Source organism: Chiloscyllium plagiosum, chromosome 18, assembly GCF_004010195.1.
Source record: "Chiloscyllium plagiosum isolate BGI_BamShark_2017 chromosome 18, ASM401019v2, whole genome shotgun sequence".
Lineage (NCBI taxonomy): Eukaryota > Metazoa > Chordata > Chondrichthyes > Orectolobiformes > Hemiscylliidae > Chiloscyllium > Chiloscyllium plagiosum.
This window is the reverse complement of record NC_057727.1, coordinates 45,401,005-45,426,516: the sequence shown is the minus strand read 5'-3', so window position 1 is coordinate 45,426,516 and position 25,512 is coordinate 45,401,005. Positions and strand designations below refer to the sequence as shown.

Sequence of the window (25,512 nt, the reverse complement as noted above, 5' to 3'; positions counted from 1 at the left end):
TTGCATTAATTCAGACAGTAGTGACACACTTTAGGGCTGTTTAAATGCTTCTATTCTGATTAGTGGCTGAAAAAAAATTGCTTATGAAAACATAGACTGAAGTATTTCCTCTGAAGCATTTTATCAGATATGTATTTTAACCTGATGGCTTACTAATGGACCATAAAAGATTTGCTTCCAGGACTGTTTATGGTGTTTTGTGTTTGATGTCTGTCATAATCACTGTGTCCTCTGTATTTCTTCACAGTTAGGCAAAGGTATATGTACCTATGAGTTTGAATATCTAGTTTCTTGGCGACAGGCTTGACGCATTTGTTCTGAACTATCAGAATTTCAGCCACCATGCCAAATCAGAGTGGCTGCTGGGGGACAAACTATTCACTGATATCTAGCTCATAACTCCCTTTCAGTTCCATACCTCACTTGGACAGCATGCATGTATTGAAAGTCGTATTACTATATGAAATATCATCAAGCACACCGTTGTGGTGGTCAACCAATGATTTTGCTACCTAATGGGAGGAGCCCTGTAATTCCTGCCAGAGCATGGCACAGTTCATCATCATTATTGTATCCTGCACAAGGGCATTATCCTGAGGCCATAGCACTCAAAGCAAGCAGCACAGAAAGAAATAAAAAAGTCACCAATAACCCCCATTCTGCCCAGGGTTCCTGTGACCAACTGATCTGTCTGTGCTTGCAGTGATCACAACAGCAATTCCACATTCTAACAGTCCTATACCTACCCTGTGTCTGACACTGATCTTCACAATATCCTCTTTCTCAAATAAGCCATTCAATATATTTCCTGCAAAGCTCAACCAGTGAATCAGTGTGGACTTGTTGGGCCGAAGGGCCTGTTTCCATGCTGTAGGTAATCTAATCTAATCTAATCTAGTCAATCACCTTTTAATAAAAGCATAAGTACTGGGAATGCTGGAGATCCAAAATAAAGACAGAAAGTGCTGGAGAAACTCAGCCAGTCTGGCAGCATCTGTGGAAAGAGAAAACAAAGTTAATGTTACGAGTTCAATATGACTCTTCTTCAGAACTCAAGAACTCAAAACGTTAATTCTACTTGTGAGAGATGCTGCCAGACTTTGAGTTTCTCTAACATGTTGGTTTTATAAACAAAGTCACCTTTGTTTGCTTCTTACTTGTCTTTCTGATGTCTTTGCGTGACCTAATGCTGCCCAGGGACTGGACGATGGCAGGCAGAAGGCTGCTGGCTACACATGGTCTTGTAGATGAGTTCATGCAGTCCTGGCATGAGAATAACTACAACAAATGGGCTGGCTGACAGGTAATTCCAAGGGCCAGAGATGTGTAGGTTAGATGGATTCGCCATCATACATTGCCCCATCGTGACAAAAGATGTGTAGGCTAGGCAGATTAGCTGCAGTAAATGTGGGGTTACAGGGATAGGGTGGAGGAACTGCTTCCGGGTGGGATGCTATTTTAAGGTCAGTGCAGATTCAATGAGTTGAATGGCCTTCTGCACTGTTGAGATTCTGTGAGGGCATTGGTAGTAACAACAGGAGGATGCACGCTGAGGGCAGAGAGCAGTTTTGTGTTTTGAGAAGCCACAGCCAGATTCCTGGGACAGTGTCTCAGCATTTCTAGTAACTTGTTTGGAAAGCAGATTGAACATTGGCAGAGAAGCCATGATCGCAGCCATCTGTGCCTGCCAGACAACACGCTGAAATTGCACAACCATGCTCAGAGGTTGGGTGGTTTCTGCCTGTGCTGCAATGAAAACTGATACATCAGCCATCTGACACTATAGCATGGCTGCGATAGCAACTGTTTTTGGAAAATTGGGTTCTTTAACATGTTTTCTGATAGGCCTGCCAGTGCACTTAGCACATCATGGTGCAAGACCATTCGCCCATTTCTAAACACTACCCATCGAGCACTTCACCTGAGGTCTTTGTAACAGAGCTGGTATGTAGATTTTCTCTCTGCGGAGTAGGCAATTATGCTACCTTCTGCATGGACCTTGTTTTCAAGCCACTAATGCCTGGTGACTCACCACATTCAGACTTAGTTGTCAGTAACTGAGCTACTGACAGTATGTATGTTTTATTAAGAGACAGTGCTTTTCCTCTTGCTCTTGATGTTCCTGTGCTATTGTTATGCGAGGTGGCAGTTCTTGAGTATCTGAAAGGAGAAAGGCAGTTCCAAAGAGGGAAAGGAGGAAAGCATGAGGTGCTTTTCATTATCTGAAAGCAGTAAATCAGTAGAGTTTGCGGGATCAGGGATCAGTGGGTTACGAGAATAAAAATTAAGTAGGAATATACCAACATCTTCAATAGTTTCAACCATGCCCTGGCCTCTCTTGTGCTGCTCCAATGAAACCAAGTACTGTTTTCTTTATCGCAGTCAGGAAATTCAGTTTTATCTGTCCCCCAGACCAGCTAATCCTGCAACAGAGAGGAAAATTGTTAGTGAGTTTGCAGTAATCTGTTTCGGTGATGTGGCTGCCATATTGAATGCTGGCAATATGTGCGAAGCTGGACTGTGAGGTTTGCAGTAGTGTTAAACATAGGGTGGTCCTTACCTCTTAGGAACAGGGAACCTCTCTCTTCTTTCCCATCCCCTCCACGAAAAGGCTTCCAGTGCAGCATTAGGAAATCTCAGAAGTATGCTCTCTGCCCAGTTGCACAATTATTTAGTGTTCTTCTTGGTCAGGATGTCTTTCCCAACCATTTTCTGCAGCTGTTACAGCCTGAAAGTAACACGCCTTTAAGGGGTGTATGCTGGCTTTCAGAGCACAGGGTTAGTTTTAAATTGTCGCACATCTCACATGAACCCAGACTCTGCTGAAGCATATATCCAATCAACAGCCAGTTTAGTACTGGATGACTTGTTATTGTTCTTTAAATGTTGCCTGCATTGGAAGCGGAGGATGCTGGTTAATCATGCATCATGAACATTTTTGGCCCTTATCCAATTTTCCCTCTTCACATCCAAAACAATCCCTGAGAGCTTTGGGAAAGCATTGAGCAATTGTTTTATTTTGCAAACTGTGTGAACTTTAGACTGAGCGTGTCATTGCTCATCAGCTATTTTGTATCATCTTCACAATAGAAAACGAAAAGTATCCCAAGAATAGAAGAAAACTAAGAGGCAAAACCAGAGAAAGGAACTTGAAACAATCACTAGCACTAGAGAAAAAGTAATGGCAATACGAATGAGCAACGAAAGAGATGGAAAGTAGGGAATCTTAGGAGAGTTTGTTTAACATCTGTCATTGGGAAAAAAAAACTGGAGGCTGTTTGGTTTTGTAAAAAGGAAATCGTGTTTAACAAACTTATCCAATTTCTTTGAGAATGTAAAGCAGGGTGGATACAATGTTTGAATTAGCAGCACAAGTAGGCCATTTGACTCCGTAGGTCTGCTCTGGCATTCAGTAAGAACATGGTTGATCTGATTCTAATCTCCATTCCGCATTTATGCCTACGCCAAATAACTATTCATGCCTCTGCTCACCAGTCAAAATGTACTTTACCCTGCCTTAAATTTATTCAAAGACAGAGGGAAGCCAGTAGATGTAATTTATCTGGATTTCCAGAACTCCACCATATTGGATGCTTATTGGAAATAGCATTCAATATGGAGCCAGATGAAAAATTATCACACAAAATAAGAGCTCATGGTATTGGAGGTAATATATTAGCAATTATAGAGAAGTTGCTAATTAACAGGAAACAATGACTCAGGATAAATGGGTCATTTTCAGCTTGACAAACTATCTATTGGAATGCCACAGGGATTAGTGCTGTGCCTCAACTATTTACTATCTCTTACTGACTTGGACGAAGGGACCAGTTATGTGAATGTACACTTTGACAGGAAGAATTTTAAAAGAGTAGAATATTATTTAAATAGAGAAGGGCAGAGATACCAAAAATTCTGCAGTACAGAGGGATCTGAATATCCTTGTGTGTCAATCACAAAACACAAGAATGCAGATACAACAAATATTTTAGGAAGGTGAGCTAAATGTTGGTCTTTGCAAGGCACTCAAGTAGAGAAGTAGGGAAGTTTGGTCCAACTGTACAAGCGCATTGATGTGACCAAATCCCATGTACAGTTTTTCTCACCTAACCTAAAAAGAGAGAGATTTTCATTGGAAGCAGTTAAGGAAAGGTTCACTCAACTGATTCTTGGGTTGAGTTTCTGTTATGTATAAAATTTGGGCATATAATCATTGAATTCTGGAAGAGAGATAAACCAGTTGAAATGTATAAGATTCTGAATGGGCTGAGAGGATGTTTCCCTTCATGAGGGTCTCTAGAACTGAGAAGCATAGTTTCTGCCTTTTAAAAGTAAATGAGGGTGAATTTATTTTCTCAGAAGGCTGGTACTGTTTGGCATTCTCTTCCCCAATGAGCAATGGATGCTGGATCATTGTGTATTTTCAGGACTGTGTTAGACAGGTTTTGATCGACAAGTCCAGGGTTAAGGGAGACAGGCAGTAAAGTGCAGTCAAGGCAGCCATCAGATCAGCTGTCACCTTATTGAATGGCAGAGATGTCTGGATGTATCAAATGGCCTACTTTTGCTCCTAATGCTCATGTTACATTGTAACCTTTCTTTCAACTTTTAAGATATTTTACTCTTTTCAGAGGTTTAATTCATTCTTGGAATAGAAGTAAATTTGGGTAGTAATAGATATTCCTTACCCAATTCTGTAGAAAGTTTTGTATGCTGTTCTTGCTCAATTAGTATACTCATCAATGTTGAATTTAATCTGCACCTAAAATCACCTTTTGATGTTTGATATTCTGGTGCTTTGCAAATGAATTACATAAAGTGATCCATATCTGTACGTATTTTGTCATGCAAATAGCCAAATGACCGATTCCTGCTCTTATTTCTTATGTTTATGCACAAGGTGTAAGTTGGAAAGTAGAACATCTCAAATCTCAGCTTCCATTAAGCAACCATTGATTAATTGTTGACATAAAGGAATATGCAGCAGATGTCAAAGAAAAAAATTGGGTTTGACACAGAGGCTGAAAGTTTTACTAAGGATGATTCATAAGTCCTCGTTTTTCTTGATTGTTGTGGTTTTACTTCAGAAGCTAAAATGTTTTATTTCTTCAGCTTGCAAAAGACAAAGAACGCCTGCAAGCAATGATGACACACCTGCACGTGAAGTCAACTGAACCAAAATCTACTCCTCAGCCTGTAAGTAGTGATCTAAGAGCAAGGTGACAAATGCTTAGAATGATCAACCTACACACTTGCACCACAATTATTTTATTCTTTTCCTGAATATGTTTTAGACTAACTCTCCTGCTAACTTACTGTAACCTTTATTTTTGTTTTCCGTTAATATTTTCTTCATGAATACCACTGACTCACGGTTGTAGACAGATTCAAAAGCTCATTCATTTTGCAAAAAATGCTCTAACTCTGGTCAGGAGTGTCAATCCTGCTGTAAATGATTTATACTCAACTAGTTTAGTAATATAGAAATATGAGCATACAGGATGATTTAGCAAGTTTTATAGTACTATACGTAGTTCCCAACCAGAAGGTACTTTATTTACTTACCTACTCATTTGGTATTTACACATATCTGCTTTCAATACATGAATTGTATCTCCTCTTTCCTGTATTGCCATGTGATGTGGTAAGCATTGAATCCTGCTGGTGCTCTCAATTTAAGTGATAAGTACTGATTCCATCCATAGTGGATTGTGGATGGTAATCTTGGGGAAAAAAGCATTCAACCCTCCTAGCTGAAGGAAACAAACATATTAACAGAATATTCTTGTGGGGGAAGGGAGAAATTAAGACATTTAAAAGGGAAAAAAAGGTGAAAATACTATTGTTCATTCTTTTTTCTAAGATTTTTCTGATGACTAAAATCAAGGAACTATGTTTGACCATTCCAAAGAATAAGGTAAATAAATAATGTGTAATCTAATAGCTATATATACTATTGCTGTGCACTAGCATTCACACACACAAGCAGATGGAAAGAACCTCTTTTGGCCTAGATCAGGAAGGAAAACAAAAGACAGAAAGACCTAATAAGAATTTAGATAGAGTTCAATAAACTTCTAATAATGTTCATACAAAAATGTCATTCCACTTAACGTTAACAGGTAACAGTTTACATCATAATCATTATTCTGCTACAGTCCTGTAATTCTTTAAACGAACTAATCAATTATAATGGAAAGATTACCTTATTTCTTGCTTGAAACATGTATTATTCAGTCTCTGAAGGTACCCAGCCAACAGTATCATTCAACATCAATATGTGAGAATTAATTGAGCATGACTGGGCCTTTAGTTGCCACTTGCAACTTCAGTCAATATGTGTTGATACAAGATAAGCTAGTGGCTCGTCTGCACAGAGTAGTTGTTTCATAAATAACAGACTAAAATGATACACAGTGTATTCTTATATCAGTTATAATTAGAAAAAATATCATTCTGTTAATAATCAAAGATTTAATAACAAAATGTTCCACTGTTAGAAATAATCTGTTAAATGTGTTTTTTTTTTAACATGAAAATCTGATAGCTGCAAGGTGACAATTCACCATTAAATGTACATGTATTGAAAAAAACTACAAAATAAAACAAATCAGCAGTAAAACTTGCCTTCCGCAATCATTGTTCCTTTTGCCAAATTCTTGCACCATAAATTAATTATGCTTACTTCGAGAGAAAGCTGAAACGATTGGAAAACCAAGAACAGCCAAGAGCAAAGTAAATACCCCAGATCAGAAGCGAGGCATCACAACAGACATTCCTTCCAACACACATAACCTTTGTGCTACTTACTCATTACCATAATTATTGCATGTGGGCCGGACCAAATGCACTGTTGAGTGCCGATAGACCTGCACAGGATTTAAGTTTATCCAAGATGAGAAGGGTTAAATCTTGTCTGCAGTACATAAAGCTGTGGAAGATGCTGGATATGACTGGGAAGGATTTTGAGCAGGATTATTTAATAATTGTGGAAAAGGGCAAAGAACATTCTCCAAAGCTACACAGGTGCCAAATTACCGGAGGAGAGAAGCCTTCTACCCACGGAAATCAGGACTAGTGAAGTGGATATTGGGAGTTGGTACACACTATGGTTGTTACCACCAATGTAGCCCCAAGAATCTAAATGTAGTGCTGCAAGGTCAGTGATCTCACAGGTAGTCACAGTGAATAGATGCATCTTCAGATGTGCACACTTGGCTGAATTCACCACACCTACCTATTCCACTTTACTCGTGTACCAACATTATCTGTTGACCATGACCAACCTAGCTTCTCCTCATCTCCAGACTTAACACAACCTCATACATCACAGCCTGGAACCTTGCAAACATTTCCAGCTGTAACACCATGACAGGCATATCACCCAAACAGATTTGATCTTCAGCACACTTGCCCACAGGGTGATGTGGCGTTCAAGTGCAGGCAGCTGCTGAGACAGGAATAGGTAAATGCTTTTATACCGATGGAGGAGACCATGCTTCTTATAAATGAAGTGACAATGTATTATCCTGTGGTTGGTGGTGTTATTGAAAAAAAATTAAAAGTGGTGATGTACTTATACCTAATCCTCTTGTCCAAATCCCACTCCCCCATCTCATTCCATCATCTTTTTTTGATTTACAAGTTAGAGTTGGTCTAAATACACACCTTCTACTTTTCCCCTTCTCCACTTATCACAAGAACATGAAGAGGAACAGGCTCTAGAGGATAATGATGATGAAAAATCACCATTTGGTCTCACACTTAGTTACTAATATACTGACCTTTCATGTACTTCAGACAATACTGAAACACAACATTTGATCAGTCACCAGGTATTAGTGGACTTCAATTGGAACAGAGGGAAGGAGTATGGTATGTGTCACAGAGAAGTCCGATGAAGACTTTGATGACATAGAGTACATGAAAAAGCTGATGGGTGCATTCAGAGATAAATGATAGGAGCATTGGTAGCCAACAGTTAAAGAACTTGGGAGGAGTCCCACAGCCCTTGCACGAGGCCTGCCACAGAGCTTGGATCCCATCCTTTTTATCGCAGTGGAATTTCTTTAATGAATTTGTGTTTGATGCTAATTGAGAGGGTTAGCTGACGTGTTTAGGTTTGCAAAGCATGGGGTCAGTTCCCGTAGTTCAATTGACTTTACCATGAAGAACTCTTAACGACCTCTCCCCTTGCCTGAGGTGTGGTGACCATTAGGTTAAACCACCACCAGTTGTCTGTCTCTAATGAGAGAGCAGTACTATGGTCTGGTAAGGCTGGCAACCTGACTTGACTTGAGTCATTCCCTGGCATTTGTGTGGAGTGAATATTACTTGCCACTTGTCAGCCCAGACCTGGATATTGTCTGGGTCTTCCTATATTTGAATGTGGACTGCGTCAGTGAATACTGCAGTAATCGACAAACATCCCTACTCTGACCTTATGATGGAGGGAAAGTCATTGATGAAGCAGATGAAGATGGTTGGGCCTTGGACATTACACTGAGAAACTCCTGCAGAGATGTCCTGGAGCCAAGAGTGTCTCCAACCAGCCGAGAGTTTGCCCCCTGATTCCCATTTACTCCATTTTTGCTTGTGCTCCTTGATGTCAGCCTTCATCATGTGCAGTCCTGATGTCAAGGGCAGTCACTCGCTTCTCCTCTAGAATTCAACTCTCTTGTCCATGTTTGTAATGTGACCTTATTAGAATCCAAATTGGGCATTGGTGAGCACATTATTGCTGAGTACGTGCTGATGGCAACATCCAAGGAGCAGGAGAATCAATGTTTTGGGCATAAGCCCTTCATCAGGAATGAGGATTTCCCTAATTCCTAATGAAGGGTTTATGCCCGAAACATCGAGTCTCCTGCTGCTCGGACGCTGCCTGACCTGCTGTGCTTTTCCAGCACCACACTCTCAACTCTGATCTCCAGCATCTGCAGTCCTCACTTTCTACTGACGGCACTGTTGTTGACACCTTCTACTCTCTTCCCAATGATGAAAGGCTTTTCCGAGATGAAAGGCTCTATTTTTGAGGAAAGATTGAGTAGTTTAGACCTATGCTCACTAGAGTTGAGAAGGAGAGGAGATCTAATTGAGGTATAAAAGATGCTAAAGTGGTTTGTTGTGATAAGCATGGAGATGATATTTCCCCTTGTGGGGCAACCTAGAAGGAGAGGTCATACTTTTAGGCTAAAGGGTGGCAGATTTTTAAATAGCGATGAGGAGGAATTACTACTCTCAAAGGATCACGAAGCTATGGAAGATTGTACTGGTATTGGCACACTGCATAAATTTAAGGAGATGATTAACAGAATCTTAATCAAGAAAGAGTTATGGGGAGTGAGTGGGAAAATGGAGTTGAGGCCATAGTGAAATTAGCAATGAACTGAGTATCAGCTGACCCTTGCAGCCTCACCAAAGAAATATACCACTATTTGATATGGAAATTATTGCAATGATTAGTTGGTAAATAGATGTGAACTTAACTTTGCATATATTTTAAACATCAAAATACTCTGCACCCTTCCCTCCCCCCACAAGAAGACTATTAGCATACAGCAAAAGTATTATCAAAATGGCAAATTCAGACCAATTTTTAATGAAATTCTAGTAATATCTTCCTGTGTAGATTTTAAATTTCAGTGGGCATGTTCAGTATACATTTTAAATACCTTAGAAAATGTAAGAGACAAGCTATCAAAAACTTCATTAATCCAGTTCAGCATTGTACAAAGGGGACCCCAACAAAGAGCTTGGTACATAGAAAGTTGTGGAAGAACCTTTGACAAAGTAAATTGCATACTGATGTATGCTGCACAAGTCAGGCCATGCAGGTACAGTAGGAGATTGTAAATGTGGTAGGATTCCTGAAACCTTGCCCCCTCACCCCCACAGCGCCCGTGAATGTCTACGTTTAGCTGAAAAACCTGCAATGTTTGCTATGTAAGCTGTTGGCACGTAATGTAGGTGCAAGATTGACAGAGCATGGTTCTGTGCAGCAAGATGTCTGCGTCCTTAACTGATCACTGCTGAACAGTAACGTGCAGCTTGGCTTTGTGTCTGTACTAAAAGGCGAGGTGAAAGTGAAGATTTGAGCCTGTAATTCTGAATGAGGCAGCAAAGGAAGGTAGTGACACTTGCAGTGAGCATCCAAGCATTGCAAAGTGACTAAATGTTACAAAAGGTAAGCGAATAACCCTGAGGTGTATGATGCAGGAGATGAGTGACTGCCCCTGTGCAGCCTGGCAGCAGCATTGCAATACAAGATCTCCATGCATTCAGAAGTGCAGCACTGAAGTGGATAACTGTATTCTAAGTGAGTTGGAGATGTGCCATGATGGTGTGGTGAGACTGCTGCATATCCGCTAGCAAACTCCATCCTTGAGGGTGGGGTGCAGGCAATTGCTGCCCATGAAACATGCCTAAGGTGTTGGTGACTACTAACCAAAAGTGGTGCCCAGGAGAGCAAAGTATTGAGCCAGTTACCAACTTTGATTTTCGCTTCAGGAACTGTTGCTGTCTAGTTTTTATCTGCCATGTGGTAGAATTGCAAACTGCACATAAATGAAGTGAGAAAAGTATGAATGAGACATTAATGAATGCAAATATGCCTATCATCACTAGGAGGAAAAAGTGAGAACTGAAGATGCTGGAGATCAGAGTCAAAAAGTGGGTGCTGGAAAAACACTGCAGGTCAGGTAGCATTTGAGGAGCATAAGAGTCAACGTTTCGGGCATTAGCCCTTCATTAGGAATTCCACTCATCACTCCCTAGTCAGATCCTCATCTTGCCACTCCAACTTTGGGTGGAAAATTGAAATCTTATTTTAACGACCAAGAATCTAATTTTTTCAATCTCACCATATTTTCCCAACTGACTTGCTATGCCCATGTTGTTCAGGGGTTGGAAGAGTTCCACCCTTTGGGACTTAACAGTTTTGATGCTGATTTTTAAAATGCCCCATCAGGAAATGACTGAATAAATGAGACACTAAGGGGTTAAGATTTTATTAAACTGGAGAAGGTTCAGAAAAGATTTACCAGGAACTTGCCAGTGCTGGAGAATTTGAGTTATGAGGAGAGGCTGGTTAGGCTGAGGCTTTTTTCTCTGGAGCGTAGATGATTGAGGGGTGACCTTAGAGAGGTTTGTAAAATCATGAGGGGCATAGATAAGGTGAATAGCAAAGGTCTTTTCCCCAGAGTGGGAGAGTTCAAAACTAGGGAGCATATTTCTAACGTGAGAGGAGAAAGATTTAAAAGGGACCGGAGGGGCAACTTTTTCACAGAGGTTGGTTCTTATGTGGAATGAATTGCCAGAGGAATTGGTGAATGCAGGTACAGTTACAACATTTAAAAGACATTTGGACAGGCACATGAATAGGAAAGGTTTAGAGTGATATAGGTCAAATGAGAGCAAGTGGAACTCATTTAGTTTGGGAAACTTGGTTGTTATGGATTAGTTGAACCAGAGGGTCTGTTTCTGTGATGTATGAATCTTTGACTGTATGACTTAATTGTACAGGGTGAAAGAAAACCAACTTGCATGTAACATTTCAAAAATAACTAAAAGCTATTGTGAATTGCAACATGCTATCTCAGAATATGTGGAGAAGTTCTATGAAGAAAGGGTCCAGCGTTTTCACTTTGAATAGTATGTAATTAAAAAAAAATGTGGATGCATTAGATCCAGGATATGATAATTTTTTTCATAAAATGGACTTTGCTTTGATAGGCAGTGACTTTCAAAATATTTTCCACTCCATTACACATGAATCAAATGCTCAAACTCCAATCAGAAACGTAAGATGGTTTATAGAGTAACTTTCCTGACACAGTTTGTCAGTGCGACTGCATGAGCAGCTACTATATGTTTTGAATTGGGAAAGTGAGGCAGGTTCTCCCCTTATACCAACCCTGTTCCCATGAAAAATCAAATAGTCTTGTACATTGTCGTGCTCTTTCTCACATTTGCCTCAGAGATGTTGTTAGCTCACCCAACCAAGCCAAGTGAATTTGAGAAAGAGACCATGCTCAAGATTCAGAACTGTCCTGGCTCTGCTTATGAATTAAGCAGTGCTTTGAATGACCGCCTTTTAATGACATATGACACGAGTGTTGAAAAAGTAGTTTGGGCAAGAATAATGCAGTGCAAGTCATACACCACTCGAACTAAAACAGCCACATATGTAGCATTATAATGTTACAATCCTTTTATAGTTCTCAAAATGGAACTTCTAAAGTAGAGAAACAATAGCCTCGCAGTCTAAGGTATTCCAGTGTCCAAAGCATAAATTTTGTACCATTGTACATTTTTACAGATCACACCCATGTACAAAAATGATTTGGTTTTAAAATCTGTATTTCAAGTCAGAGTAAGGATTAAACTCTCAACATTATATATTTTATTAAAAGAAAGCTTTTTTAAAACAAACATGAAATATAACTGTCCAGATTTTGATGCCATTTTATGTCAATAGGCTAAAATGTCTTTGTAAATAGGAGTGTAGAATACTTGGCAGTTACAGTTCAGAGTATCAATTGAGCACACATTGTTTTGTTATAAATATTTTGCTTTATAAAATTGAAATTTATGTGGCAATTTCAATTGGCATCTCAACACAAAATATCCTGATAGTTAACCTATATTCCATAATCAGTGAGTTTGAGCTTGCACACTTGGTAACTTAGTAATTATTTTCCGATGACGAACAGAATAACCCATGCAATTGATAAATATTAATATTGTCTTATTACCAAGGAGAAGTGGGCTCTGATGATTAATCATTGTGCTGGGTAACAGATGTCAGAATGTGAGCATACTGTTTATTAGCAGAATTATGCATCATTAAGTGTTACCTTTAAAGCAAGCTGAGAATACCAATTTTTGTTGTTGAGAGATTTCAGTTTGCAAATTACTGCTTCATTCAAATCTGGCAGGTTACAGACAGACAAGCATTAATGTTGAAAATTGTAGCATGTTTCCATTAGCTGTTGTACATTTCTTATTTCACATAGTTAATCATAAAAATAATATCTATGGCAACAGTAAAAATAAATACTTGCCAGGGATTTATGAACAGTTCAAGGCACTTCTAAACCTGTTCAACACCACCTAGCAGGTGATCAATATAAAAATTAATATGTTTGCCTTACAGAACTGTTTCAGTTGCAGAAAGAAATATGCAGTATCTGTTGTCTGAAGGTTAATAGATTTCCAAATTAAATTTGCTAAACTAGTGGAAAAAGGTATGGTATGATAAATATCCGATTTTAAGTTGACTTATATCATTCTAATGGAAAATGCAGTCCAAGATACACCCTAAAGATGCTAATTTTGAAAAGGTTTTCAATTTTTTTAAAAAGTGTCACCAGTTTTGTGTCAAAAGGTTTCATTTTAAAAGCTTGTTAAGGATAGTGTATTAGAAAAAATACAAATGTCAAATCCAAAGAAAAAAGTGGTGCTGCTCACTGTCTTGGAAATAGCAAGAGGATGAGGCCATGCTTCAGTTTCCTGGCTGTCTGTAATGACTTTATTTTTTAACCTTGGCACATAATCAGCAGCTGGTTGAAATAAAAAAAAACAAGTATTCTTAAGTATTGTTGGATCATATTTTTAGATATTCAGCATTGGGCATTTGGGATCCTAGACTTTTATGTTACTGAACACAACAGCATCATATTGTACTAACGACACATTAACTATTCTTTTACTGGTGAATGTAGCTATTATTAAAAAATTACAGCTTTTGTCCTTATTTAAATATGTATTAGTCTTTTTAAAGCCATGTTATGAAGACTATTTTTATTTGTTTTTGTAGATAACAAATTTCAAGTTTATATAATTACATCATGCTTCCATAATCTTAATATTTGATAGAGGACAAGGCTTGTGATTAAAATTTTATTTACTGTGCAATGAACCAAGTGATCTAAAAGAAAGCCAAATAGCTTGAAAATTACAAGACTAAACCATGTCTGTTTGCCTTTATAGTTCTTCACTTGTGTTTGGAAAGGTTATTTAATAGGCCTGATCTGTGATGGAATTCTGTAATTTTGTGGTGTTTTAAAGTAAGCAAGTGCGTAACCTCCAGATAATGACTATTAGCAGGACTCTGGTAATTGGAGAACTTGTGAACAAGGAGGTGCAGAAAGGTGAGGTGTTAAACACGGGTGATACACTTTTCACCTGAACCCTTCTGCCTCCATTGCTACAGCAGGCTGAGTCTCATCAGCAGTAATTGATGCCAGTATCAAAAAAAAATTGAAAAGTGACACTTCCAAAGCAATTGACAGAGTTGACATTCCATTAATTTGTTAACACAATTCACAAGTGATTGTCACAGATGAAACACCTTTCCCCATGATGCCCGTATTGGTGCTTTCCTATTTCACTGACTTCAGTCATATTTAATTTGGAAACACTTCCTTTGGCAAATTAGCAATTAGAACAATTTTGTGGAAATACGTATATGTGTCATTAGTTTTCTCAAAATTAATGGCAAGTACAGAGGTCAGTCTGAAATTTTCCAGTTGACTGGAGTGCCTCTGTTGAGATTTGGAGCTGGTTTGGAATGGCTGCAGCTGCAAGCTAGGACAGAACAGCTGCTTACAGCCACTGTGGCTTCAGAGCTCCACTTTAATTAGTTTACCTCATAGCTATTATTGCTAATATCACAGCCTCCTCCTCAAAAAAATTACTGTTTCGATAAGAATTCTTCAGACATCTTGTGTCACTATAAGTTGATGATGGGGTCAGTTTGATGTAGCGCTTAATCATTAGATCACCTCTATAAGCATCTCCTAATTAGAGTCCTTTCAATACAATTTCATCTTTTAATTAGCTCTGAGATTGTCTGCTTCCTCTGTAGCTTATTAGTAGCAGCACAGTGGTAGGTGTGATTCACACTGTTATTTGTCAAGCCTATTAAAGTTTTCTCCTTTTATTTCCTTTTTTTTCCACCATTACCCAAATCTCATCCTCAATCTATCTTTGTAGCTGAATCTGGTATCGAATGTCACATTATCAAAGACTGTATCTGAGGCATCTCCACAGAGTTTACCTCACACCCCTACAACACCAACAACCCCCATTACCCCCGTCACACAAGGACCCTCTGTTATTACCCCAACCAGCATGCATAGCATGGGACCCATCCGGAGACGGTACCCTGACAAGTACAATGTGCCAATATCATCAGGTAGGACCTTTTTGTTCCTGTAGTCATTGGTGCTTTTGGCTTTGGCATTGTAATTATTATCTGATGCAAGGCTGCTTTTAAAGTTCTAATGGGAATGTGTCAACTGTAGTTTTTTTTGTAATGCAACTTTAAAGCCTTTTCTCAGTATATCAGACTTTAATAAACATCTATGGCTATCTACAGACATTGCTCAGAATCAAGAGTTCTACAAGAATGCGGATGTTAGACCTCCTTTCACATATGCTTCATTAATAAGGCAGGTGAGTATAACTCTTTAATTTTGAAAACAGTCTTGATATTCAGATACTTAACTAAGAGCTCAGTTTTGTCACATACTTAAAGCCCATGAAAGCTGATGTGTAAATTGACAAGCAACAAATAATAAATTATGACTGTAATCAAAATGTTTAAGCATTCTAACTATTATGCATCTTTCTGTAGTTACTGTTTCACTTTAATAGAAATGCATGATTAAAGGAAATTAATTTAGTCACTATGAAAATAATCCAGTTGAGGTCTCTTAAAGCTAAAGTCACCATAGTCCCAAAGGACCATCGCGCTTTTCTCACCTCAGAGGGAGATGACTGGTGGTGACTTTAATCTTAGGGTCACCACATCTCAAGCGAGGGGAGAGATTGTGAATGTGGGACCTTCGTAGTAATCTCAGCTGGTGCAGAAATTAAACTGGTGCTGTTGTCATTACTCTGCATAATAAATCATCCAACTGAGCTAATTGACCCCTAATATCTTTAATATAACTCACTTTTTTATTTATCTGTGTTAAAACACATTGTGTTGAAATCAGGTAATTTAAGAATATGAATTTATTTGTATTATGTTCATATAATTCTGTTGATTAATAGAAACATCAATCATTATCATATCACCAACTGTATTTTTGTCTCAGGCAATTCTTGAATCTCCAGAAAAGCAGCTAACACTAAATGAAATATATAACTGGTTTACACGAATGTTTGCCTACTTCAGACGCAATGCAGCTACATGGAAGGTAATTAATTATAGTTTAAAAAAATACTCTAAAAGAATTTCTTGTTTTAAAATCTCAGTATTCCAGGTACTCTGTTGTTCAAAGCAAACAAAACGTTGCTTCTGACTTTAGGGTATTTATCTCACATTTTCAGCTATCTAAACACATATTCTGTGACTCATAATTGAATTCCTGTCTTCTATAGAAGATGATGAAAGAAATGCAATGGATGTTGTCGCCACAGTCTTTATTATATTTTATTTATAATAAACATGTAACACTGCTAGTATTCCACAATACTGGATATTCATGCTGTCACCTGAACTAAATGTTCAGGCATGATCGACTAATTAGATGAAAGAATGGCTGTTTGCCTTGCAATGCAAACAGAAGATGCAGTATTTGTCCTTGTGCTTCACGTCCTCTCCACATGCCATAGTTCATTTCCATAGTCTGTACTTGCACAAGTGTTGCAGCTGTGCCTGCTCATCTGGAACCTGTAGAATGACGGAAGAAGATATCAGCCCAGACCTTCCAGTGGTGATGCTGCGGCCATTGCTGCCGACTGTGCAAATCACTACACCTTTATTTTGTTGTGTCCTCCAAGTGCAGACCTCCTGGCCGGTCTGCAGTAGTGACGCATCAGCACAGCCATCCATGGAGGATGGGGTACGTGTTTAAACACCTCAGATATTTTCAATGCATTAGTAACTAGATGGGTGTTGCGAGTGGTCTGGGGCAGTTAGGGTTTGGCAGTCAGGTCAGGGATTTGTAGGCATTTGTGCTAGGTTGGGGTGGATAGTTGGGTCAGGGATATCAGGGGGATGGATACTCAGGTCTAGGGGGTAGTTTGGGTGTGCTGTGTGGTCGGTTGAGATAAGCTGTTAATCACTGACTTGTATCTTAAATAGCATAACAGTTCTATCTGGGTGAATTATATCTATCTAGCCCAAAGCCCCAGCACTGAGATCAATGAAAGAGGCATACATGGCGGATCCTGGGTAGTCCAAATCAGCCTATCAGAATTTTAAGCTTCCCAGCAATTACAGCACTTGTATGTGCATTAGGATTTCTGAACAGCTCTGAACTGAGTTCTTCAGCATTCACCACTGTTCTACCAGAAAGTCTGGCTCATTAGGTTAGTGCAGAACATATAGTTTATTTGGAAGAAGCTTTAAGCAATCTCTGTAAACACAACTTACCAGCTGCGTAAGGTCAACAGAAAGGGGACCTCTGTGTAATATTTTCACAAGTAGCGGAGCTTTGGGGTTGCCAACTTAAAGTAGAGTGACTTGGTCACTTTAGTATTCCAATATACAGAGGAACCTCGATTATCCGAAGGACATGGACGGGCAGTATTTCGTTTGGATAATCGAATGCCGGATAACATAGTTTAGCCAAACTTTGGGACCTTGCAATCTTGCTGGATAATCTGATATTCAGATAATCAAATGCTGAATAATCGAGGTTCCTTTGTATTAACATTGTTCCATTTTATTTTAAAATAATAGAGTATAATGCTACTCTTGGACCACTGCTTACGCTGATTCTGGAATCCATGACTCCAGGAATGCGCATATGAGAACATATAAGGACACAAGAAGCAGGAGTACTCCGTCTGGCCCTTCAAGCCTGGTCCGCTATTCAATAAGATCATGGCTGATCTTTTTGTGGCCTCAGCTCCCCTTACCTACACTCTCACCTTAACCCTGAACGCCTCTGCTGCTCAAAGAATTATCCAGCTTAGCTTTAAAACATTTACTGAGGAAGCCTCAACTACTGGGCAGGGAATTCTGTAGATTCATAACCCTTGGGTGAAGAAGTTCCTTCTCAATTCAGTCCTAAATCTGCTTCCCCTAATTTTGAGGCTATGCCCTCTTGTCATAGTTTCACCCACCAGTGGAAACATCCTCTCTATTTCTATCTTATCTAGTCCCTTCATAATTTTATAATTTGTATCATTCTTCTAAATTCCAATGAATACAATCCCAGTCTAGTCAATCTCTCATCATGAGTTATTCCCCTCAGCTCTGGAATCAACCTAGTGAACCTCCTCTGCACCCCCTCCAGTGCCAGTACATCCTTTCTCAAATAAAGAGACCACAACTGCACGCAGTACTACAGGTGTGGCCTCACGAGCATCCTATACAGCTGCAACATTACCTCCCTGCTTTTAAGCTTAATTCCTTTAGCAATGAAGGACAAAATTCCAACTGCCTTCATATTGTTCACAGAAAGGGCTCAAGGTAAACTGATATAATAAACAGTTCCACTATATCTTGCTATGTTATTGCTAATAATTTCATTGCCCTACATTCATAACCTAAAGCATCAGAGCTCATCCCTCAGTCTGCTGAGAGTGAATGAGTGATTAACCATTGTTAGTAATTGGCTAGCTCCCTGTGGTTGATGGACAGTTGTGGCTAGGTGGCTTTTCAAGACTGAATGGCTTTTGGTACCTGGCTGATTGCAAATTGGCTGGTTGACTAGCCTTCCAGGTGTTCGCAGCTCAGTTATTTCTCACTGATCCAACAAAACTGCTGGTTCTGATGTATTATGTAGTTTTTTTTGCATGTCATGAACTAATGTATATTCCAAACACTGGGAATGCAAGTAATCCTTTTTTGAAGGGATGTGCTCCCAGCTCTCTCGGAAGCTAAATTTCAGTTTGGCAAACATTATATATTTACTTGTAGCAGCACTGGCTCTATTTTTCTTTTTGTTTGCAATTGCTAATTCTTTGTCTTTTACATGTTCTCTAGTATCTTTTTTTTTAGTACCTTCTCTGTTAACTCTACATTCCTCTTTTTTTGAGCATATCTTTCAGAAAAATACTAACTACCATTCTGTAAAGCTTTAGTTCTGGTTTTCTTTCCCTTATTTTTGCACACTTGATTTCTGCGAGAGGCCACCTGATTTCTCTACATCATACATATTGTCTCTGTTTCCTTTTCTCCATCTCTTTCGTGATTCACTTTCCTTAACACTTTGTGGAGAACTTGAAGCCAGTTTGAGTTTAGGATGCACTTGATCCCTAATCGAAGTCAGGCCCAAACTCTGTGCTGTTAACCCATTGCAAACTCACTTGCTGCTGCAGCTAGTGTTCAATGCAGAATAAACTTAATGCTTCACTCTACATCTGATTCCGTTAGGTCATAAGGTCAATTCTATTATTTGAACAAAGTGCAAAATTACAACAAAAAAAAAAGCAAAAAAAAAAATTCATCATTCAGAAACTGCTCCCATTTCCAATTATAGAGAATCTAGCCATAAGTTTGGTGCTCTTCAGCATACGTCTAGCCTAAAAGGTAATTGTCACAAATAATGGCTCAGAAATTTTTACCACAAATAAATTAATAATGTTGCATAACAAATATGTAGTTCTTACACAATTATAATTGGAAAATAATGGATTGATAATAGGAATTGACTATTATGTGAAAATAAAGGCATCACTCATATTTGTGGAATATTTTGCTCAGTTATATGAATATCTACATTGCAATCAGATCTTTTGCTTCATAATAGAAGTAAAATCAAATAAATATGTTTTTAAAAATCAGAATAGATAATGGAATTTTTAAAAAAATAACTGTAGGGTAAGTCCCTATTTTGTTTCACAAGACCTGGAAAGTTTTTGTTTACATCCTACATGACCAAACAACTAATTTCAGGAGCTCCACTTAATTCACTTGACATATTTAAAGGCCAGAATTTCTTTTGTTCCTTCAAAATTATACAAAGGAAGTCATTATTGCATGCCATAGAGCAGATGAGTTCAGCTGCATTCATTTTCCTGCATTGAGTTAGTAAACAAATGAGCAATTAAATGTTGGACGCTGTGCCTGCAATTTACATGCATTTTCAGGAGTTAAGATTATTTTACAAGTTTCTGAAGCTACCTGAGAGCAAATGTTTAGCTTCTCTTTCAGAAGGAAGATTTATCTTGAGCATACATGGTTTTTCAGATACCTCTTTGTCTTTACTGTAATTCTTTGTCAGCCTGCTACACAGTGCATCTTAACATTACAGGAAATGGCCCTGACCATTTTCATACATTGCGACCCAGTGGCCATGGACACATGATAGAAAAGAAGTTGAACAATTCCAGCTTCACTATCTGCACGGTGTTATAGATATAGCTTGGCAGGACACAATCACAAAACATGTAATCCCCTCTGAATGAAAACATCCAACTTTGTTAGCATTCGTCAAACAGAGGTGATGTGATTGGCCTCTGTACGCCCACAGGATAGACAACAGATACATACAAAGGGATCTTCAGTGTCATGAGCTAGATACAGCCAGGTGACCTCTGGGGTGCCCAAACCTCCACTTCAAGGATATTTGCAAGAGTGACATGATCCAAAAACTTTCATCATTGCCTTTGGGATGACTGTTGGCATCAGAAGTAAATGCAGACACCTATGGATTGGCATGCACCACCATGACTACCAGTGGCTTTGCATCAAATGCGAGCATGAAATAAAACTCCATAATGTCACCTGACAGCTTCATATTCAATTCTTTTTTGCAGAACCTGCATCTTTAAAGTTTGGCCTCCTTCAGCAATCAGCAAAGGTGTTCCTCGTAAAGCCACACATTGTGAATTGGATTTGTTTGCTTTGTGTTGATCATCTTTCATAGATATAACGATGCCAGAAAACAGAATGGCTATAACACATCCTCTAGGGAAAGGATGAGTTTGACTGACAATTAAAATTCAGATCTTTAACTAAGTAGCTGGTCATCCCTGACTTTTAATATTAATTAAAACTGTGATGAAACTACCCTTCAGTAATTATTTTGTGCCCTCACACATGCAGTGCTGTCAATTTAGTTGTTTCTTAAATACTAAATATTGCTTATACAAAAAAATGTAGCCCCGTTTTTACTTTGTATTTTTGCAGCCTGCCTATTTGTGTAAAAATGCCACTTGTATCATGTAAAGGTTGTATACCTTATTTAAATGACATGGCAGATTTAGTCCATCTTCAACTTGTCAGATCTACAGCTGTGACTTTGACAAGTATCAGCTCAGTAGATTCATTCAACTCTTTAACAGAATGCTCCACCAACTGCTGACAGTCCTTCCGTGGGGCACATTTTAGTGATGAACATTCATCTTCCCTACTGTGACTCAGTCCTGCATGGCAGCAGGCAGCATTGCAAAAACACAGAATTGGTTAGTTATGTATAAAAGTGGCTTCCATCTATTTATGAATAGCTAGCCTGAATATAAATAGTCTGTGAAAAGAAAGTATATATATACACATACATACACACCTTCAGTAATAACTTGTGATCCTTTCCTTGACTTTTCTTTAAATATACTGCTATAGGGAAGAAGCCCCAACTGGTTCTGACAAGTCAGAAGCAACCTCTGTTTACTTTAGTCATGTATTATTTAATTAAGAGTGGAATATGGCCTAACAATTAGGTTGTAGTGCTGCAAGGTTATGCGTAAGGTTTTTGTAGGACAACTCAAAATGAGTGATGTGACAGTTATTCTGAAGCAATAACTTGGGATGTAAAGAACTGAGACTTTTTGAGTCATTTCATTTTGTTTTAAGTCTTTGGTAAGTGAATAAAATTTACTAAATAGATTGATAAAAAGATTGCAGAACATTGCTACATTTTCAAACTATGACTGTGTAATGCACACTAACTGATCTTAACATTAGATGTATGAATAAATGACAATGCTTTTACTTTATCCATCAACAATAAGAGCTTTGTCTATCTAGGCATGTTTTGAATATTAATATATTGGCATTATAGTCAACCTTGGGTGACATGGTACATAAACATTGCTTCCCAATATGGTGAGCAACATTAAAGTCCAGTTCAGACAACCTTTGAAGGCTATTGGATCTTGAGTAAAATTAGTCTGGCCAAGTTAATTACCTGCTCACAATGATCTTGAATTCTGCTCTAAATTGGTAATGAGTTGTTCAGTACTAAATAAAAACCAAAAGAACTGCGGATACTGTAAATCCGAGACAAAAACAAGAAATTGTTGGATAAGCTCAGCAGGTCTGGCAGCATCTGTGCAAAGAAATCAAAGTCAACGTTTCAGGTCAAGTGACCTTTTCTCAGAACCTGATGTTTCTCTCCACATGTGCTGCCAGACCTGCTGAGCTGATCCAACAATTTCTGTTTTTGTCACCAGTTGTTCAACATTTGCAAGGATAGACCACTTGGTTAATGTAATTTGAAAAGAAAAGCATTTCTTCAAATTGTTATTTAAGTTGCATTATTGGAGCAATAATAAGGACCCATAATGCAGTTTCAATGACTTGCCACTTAGGCGTCAGCTCACGAAGAGCTCCAAAATTAGTCTGAATTAGCAAATTAAGATAAGTTCATGATTCTTCTACCTTTACAAGTTTCCTGAGTTCATACATCATTTTGCTTATCCCGAAGAGGTGCAGTAGTATATGTTGTGACCACCAATGCTATAAATAATCAGAAATACTAATTTAAACTGCATATTCAGATTCCCCTTTACATGCTGATTCCTAATCCCAAACATTGAATGGAAACTATTGCTGTATCATGCATTGTCATTTTTTTTGAATTTGATAAAAACATGTGCAGGAAAAATAGATTGTCTGTTACAGCATTTGGAATTGTCACAGTGGTTAACAATGAACCATGTAAGCTTTACTTTTTGGCTCTAGTGAAATGGCACATATACATACTTTTTCCATAAATTATCCAATTAAAGACCAAAGACTTAATTTTTAATGAAATATGGTTGCTTGGCAAGAGTGCCATTATTGATACATTTTCATCAGAATTGAATTCAATGCTTTTTTTTTTTAGCCTGGCCTTGGCAACATTTACAATTTATACTTCCTTCCTTTTAGATAAAATATTGAATGTTCTCTTCTTTGTACTTACTATAGAATGCAGTGCGCCATAATCTTAGTCTTCACAAGTGTTTTGTTCGAGTAGAAAATGTTAAAGGGGCAGTGTGGACAGTGGACGAAGTAGAATTCCAAAAACGAAGGCCACAAAAGATCAGTGGGTATGTCCACCATGTTTGATTGCTTGAAACTCCTAGCATAGCTAGCTCCCATGTAGTTTAACCTACAGCTCATGGCTGCTTGCAGGTGATGGAGGGGAGGGTGTCGCTTGGTTATATTCTTGCTATCTAGGAAATGTGGGGCATGGAAAGCAAGTGCTTTATCACAGGGTCCTTTCCCCTTGTTTTCCAGTCTGTGTATGCCATGGTGCCCACCCTGTGTCCTTTCCATCTGCTTGCCTAGTGTTCTGCATCATATGCTTCTGCTTGCAGGCTACACATATTAACCCCACAAACCATTTGCTTATTTCATTTTTTTTTCTCCTTTCCCTTACCCAACCCTTGTGTGTGATTTTTGTTGTCTCCCAAATCCTATTACCCTTGTTTGTCTTTTCCATCGCATCTGCTTGACTGCTGCTATAATCCCAGGGTGCCATACGCACCAATTTGTCACTACATAAGTGCTTTATCAGAGTAGAGGATGAGTTTGGGTCCTTTTGGACTGTTGATGATGAAGAATTTAAACGCGGTCGCCACATTCAACGAGGCCGTCCTCGAAAATACTACCCTGATGAAAGCTTTGATGAACAGTTTGCACAGTAAGAGCTTTTGCTTGCTACTATTTTGCTTCTGCTTTGCATTGCATGGTTACCATCTATCAGATTGCCCTGAGTTAAATATGAATAACTGTTTCTGTACTGTAGTGTATGTTGTTGCATTAAACTTGACGATCCTGTTATTGACCAAGTTGCAGTTTATTCAAAGTGCAGTATCTCTGTAATAAACCAGGCTCTATTTAGAAAATCTTTCCAGTAATTGGTTAAAGGGAAGGTTCAGGTTACATCATGAAATTTTCTTCCAAACTCAGCTCATTATTAGTACTGTTCCCCATTATTATTTACACAGTATGATCTCAAGATTCTAAACAACAAGAAGCCATTCTTATGAGAAGCTGTTAAGGATCCTAACAACTGAGTTTTGGGATAGAAGGAATTTAGCCTTTTGGCTTTTATGGGCAAGACAAAATAGTCATCTGAATGGCTGTTGACAAATGATCAGATCAGGGCTATGTAGATGAAGCAAGACATTAAATTATCAAAAGATATCATGAGTGCGATGTACTTCACACGTTTCAACAGGTACCAAATACTCATCATGTAAAATGCTGCACAAAGCTTTCAATTTTTGTATTATTCCACTTCAAATGTGAAAAGTAACAATATATTATGCAGTGTCACTTTCACCCAGTGCCAGGTTCAACAATGGTATAATTCAAACGTAGATCAAAGAGACATAGCCTTTATCCATGTTACCCACCATAATGTATGAGGTAAAAAAAAGAATTCAAATACTAAATTTACCAACTAGTCATGATGGAAATTCAACAATTCATGAAGCAGAGACTTTCCCACTACCATACATGCGCATCCATTGATCTGCACTTATACACAACTTTGTACATTAGAACTGTAAGTCTTAAAGTAAATTCTGTACAAATTCATTAATTTCATTGCAATAAAGAGCAGATTATACACAAGAATTTCCAATCAAAGTTTTAATATACTGTGGGAAATAACATGTTTCAGCTGTTTGCCCCATGCAGCTACATATCATTCAATACATTAGTGCTTATTTCCAGAACAGCTGGTTGGGAGAAAGGGAGAAATTGTGGAAAGATTGAATCCCGGAATAATCTGGTATTTAAAATATTCAAGTCCAAATCAAGTGTATTCCTCCAAATTGCTGCAGAATGCAGTAACATTTATTGTCAGTTTCACCAGATTCTAATCCAGCTATTGCTGAAGCTGTTTAGGATAGTGGAGGACTTCACTTTGAAGGAAGACAAACTGTTAATGGAAAATCTACTATTACATTTTGTTATGTATCTGTAAGATTCCACAACACACACACTGCTGGGTGAGTAATGTGGTCACAGTAGCAGAAGGTCTAAATAAAGGTAGGCAGGGGCATCTAGGATGTGGTATAAATTGATGGTGACCGAGGAATAAATTCTTATTTGAATAGATGATTAGAGTAAGATGATAACATGAACCTTCTCTTTAATATTTTAAAATTTTTATTATGTACAATCAGTCCATTCCAAACAGTGAAAAAATACTCTGCCTCTGCACATATTTCAACTATGAACATAAAAATATTTTGTGACCAGTCAATTACAAATGAGGCTGTTGTGATAATCTAATTGTTTCAAACTTGAAGAGAGGCTTATTATTATCTGACCACTTTTATCTGTATTCCTTTTTTTTGAAGTTGTAATTCTGGCTCAGTAGTAAA

The 25,512-nt window shown here is 38.3% G+C and overlaps 1 protein-coding gene across 12 annotated transcripts in view; it reads left to right on the top strand.

Annotated features, from left to right (window-relative positions):
* foxp1b (forkhead box P1b) overlaps positions 1 to 25,512 on the top strand; it is a 422,867-nt gene that overhangs the window by 357,182 nt on the left and 40,173 nt on the right. For 11 of the 12 annotated variants that reach the window (XM_043708338.1, XM_043708343.1, XM_043708337.1 and 8 more), the window contains 6 exons: positions 5,113 to 5,196; positions 5,864 to 5,917; positions 14,998 to 15,199; positions 15,383 to 15,459; positions 16,107 to 16,208; positions 23,099 to 23,220. In XM_043708338.1, coding sequence (XP_043564273.1) covers positions 5,113 to 5,196; positions 5,864 to 5,917; positions 14,998 to 15,199; positions 15,383 to 15,459; positions 16,107 to 16,208; positions 23,099 to 23,220 — 641 coding nt within the window. The remainder of the gene's footprint in view (positions 1 to 5,112; positions 5,197 to 5,863; positions 5,918 to 14,997; positions 15,200 to 15,382; positions 15,460 to 16,106; positions 16,209 to 23,098; positions 23,221 to 25,512) is intronic. The other variant, XM_043708342.1, reaches the window with a different exon arrangement.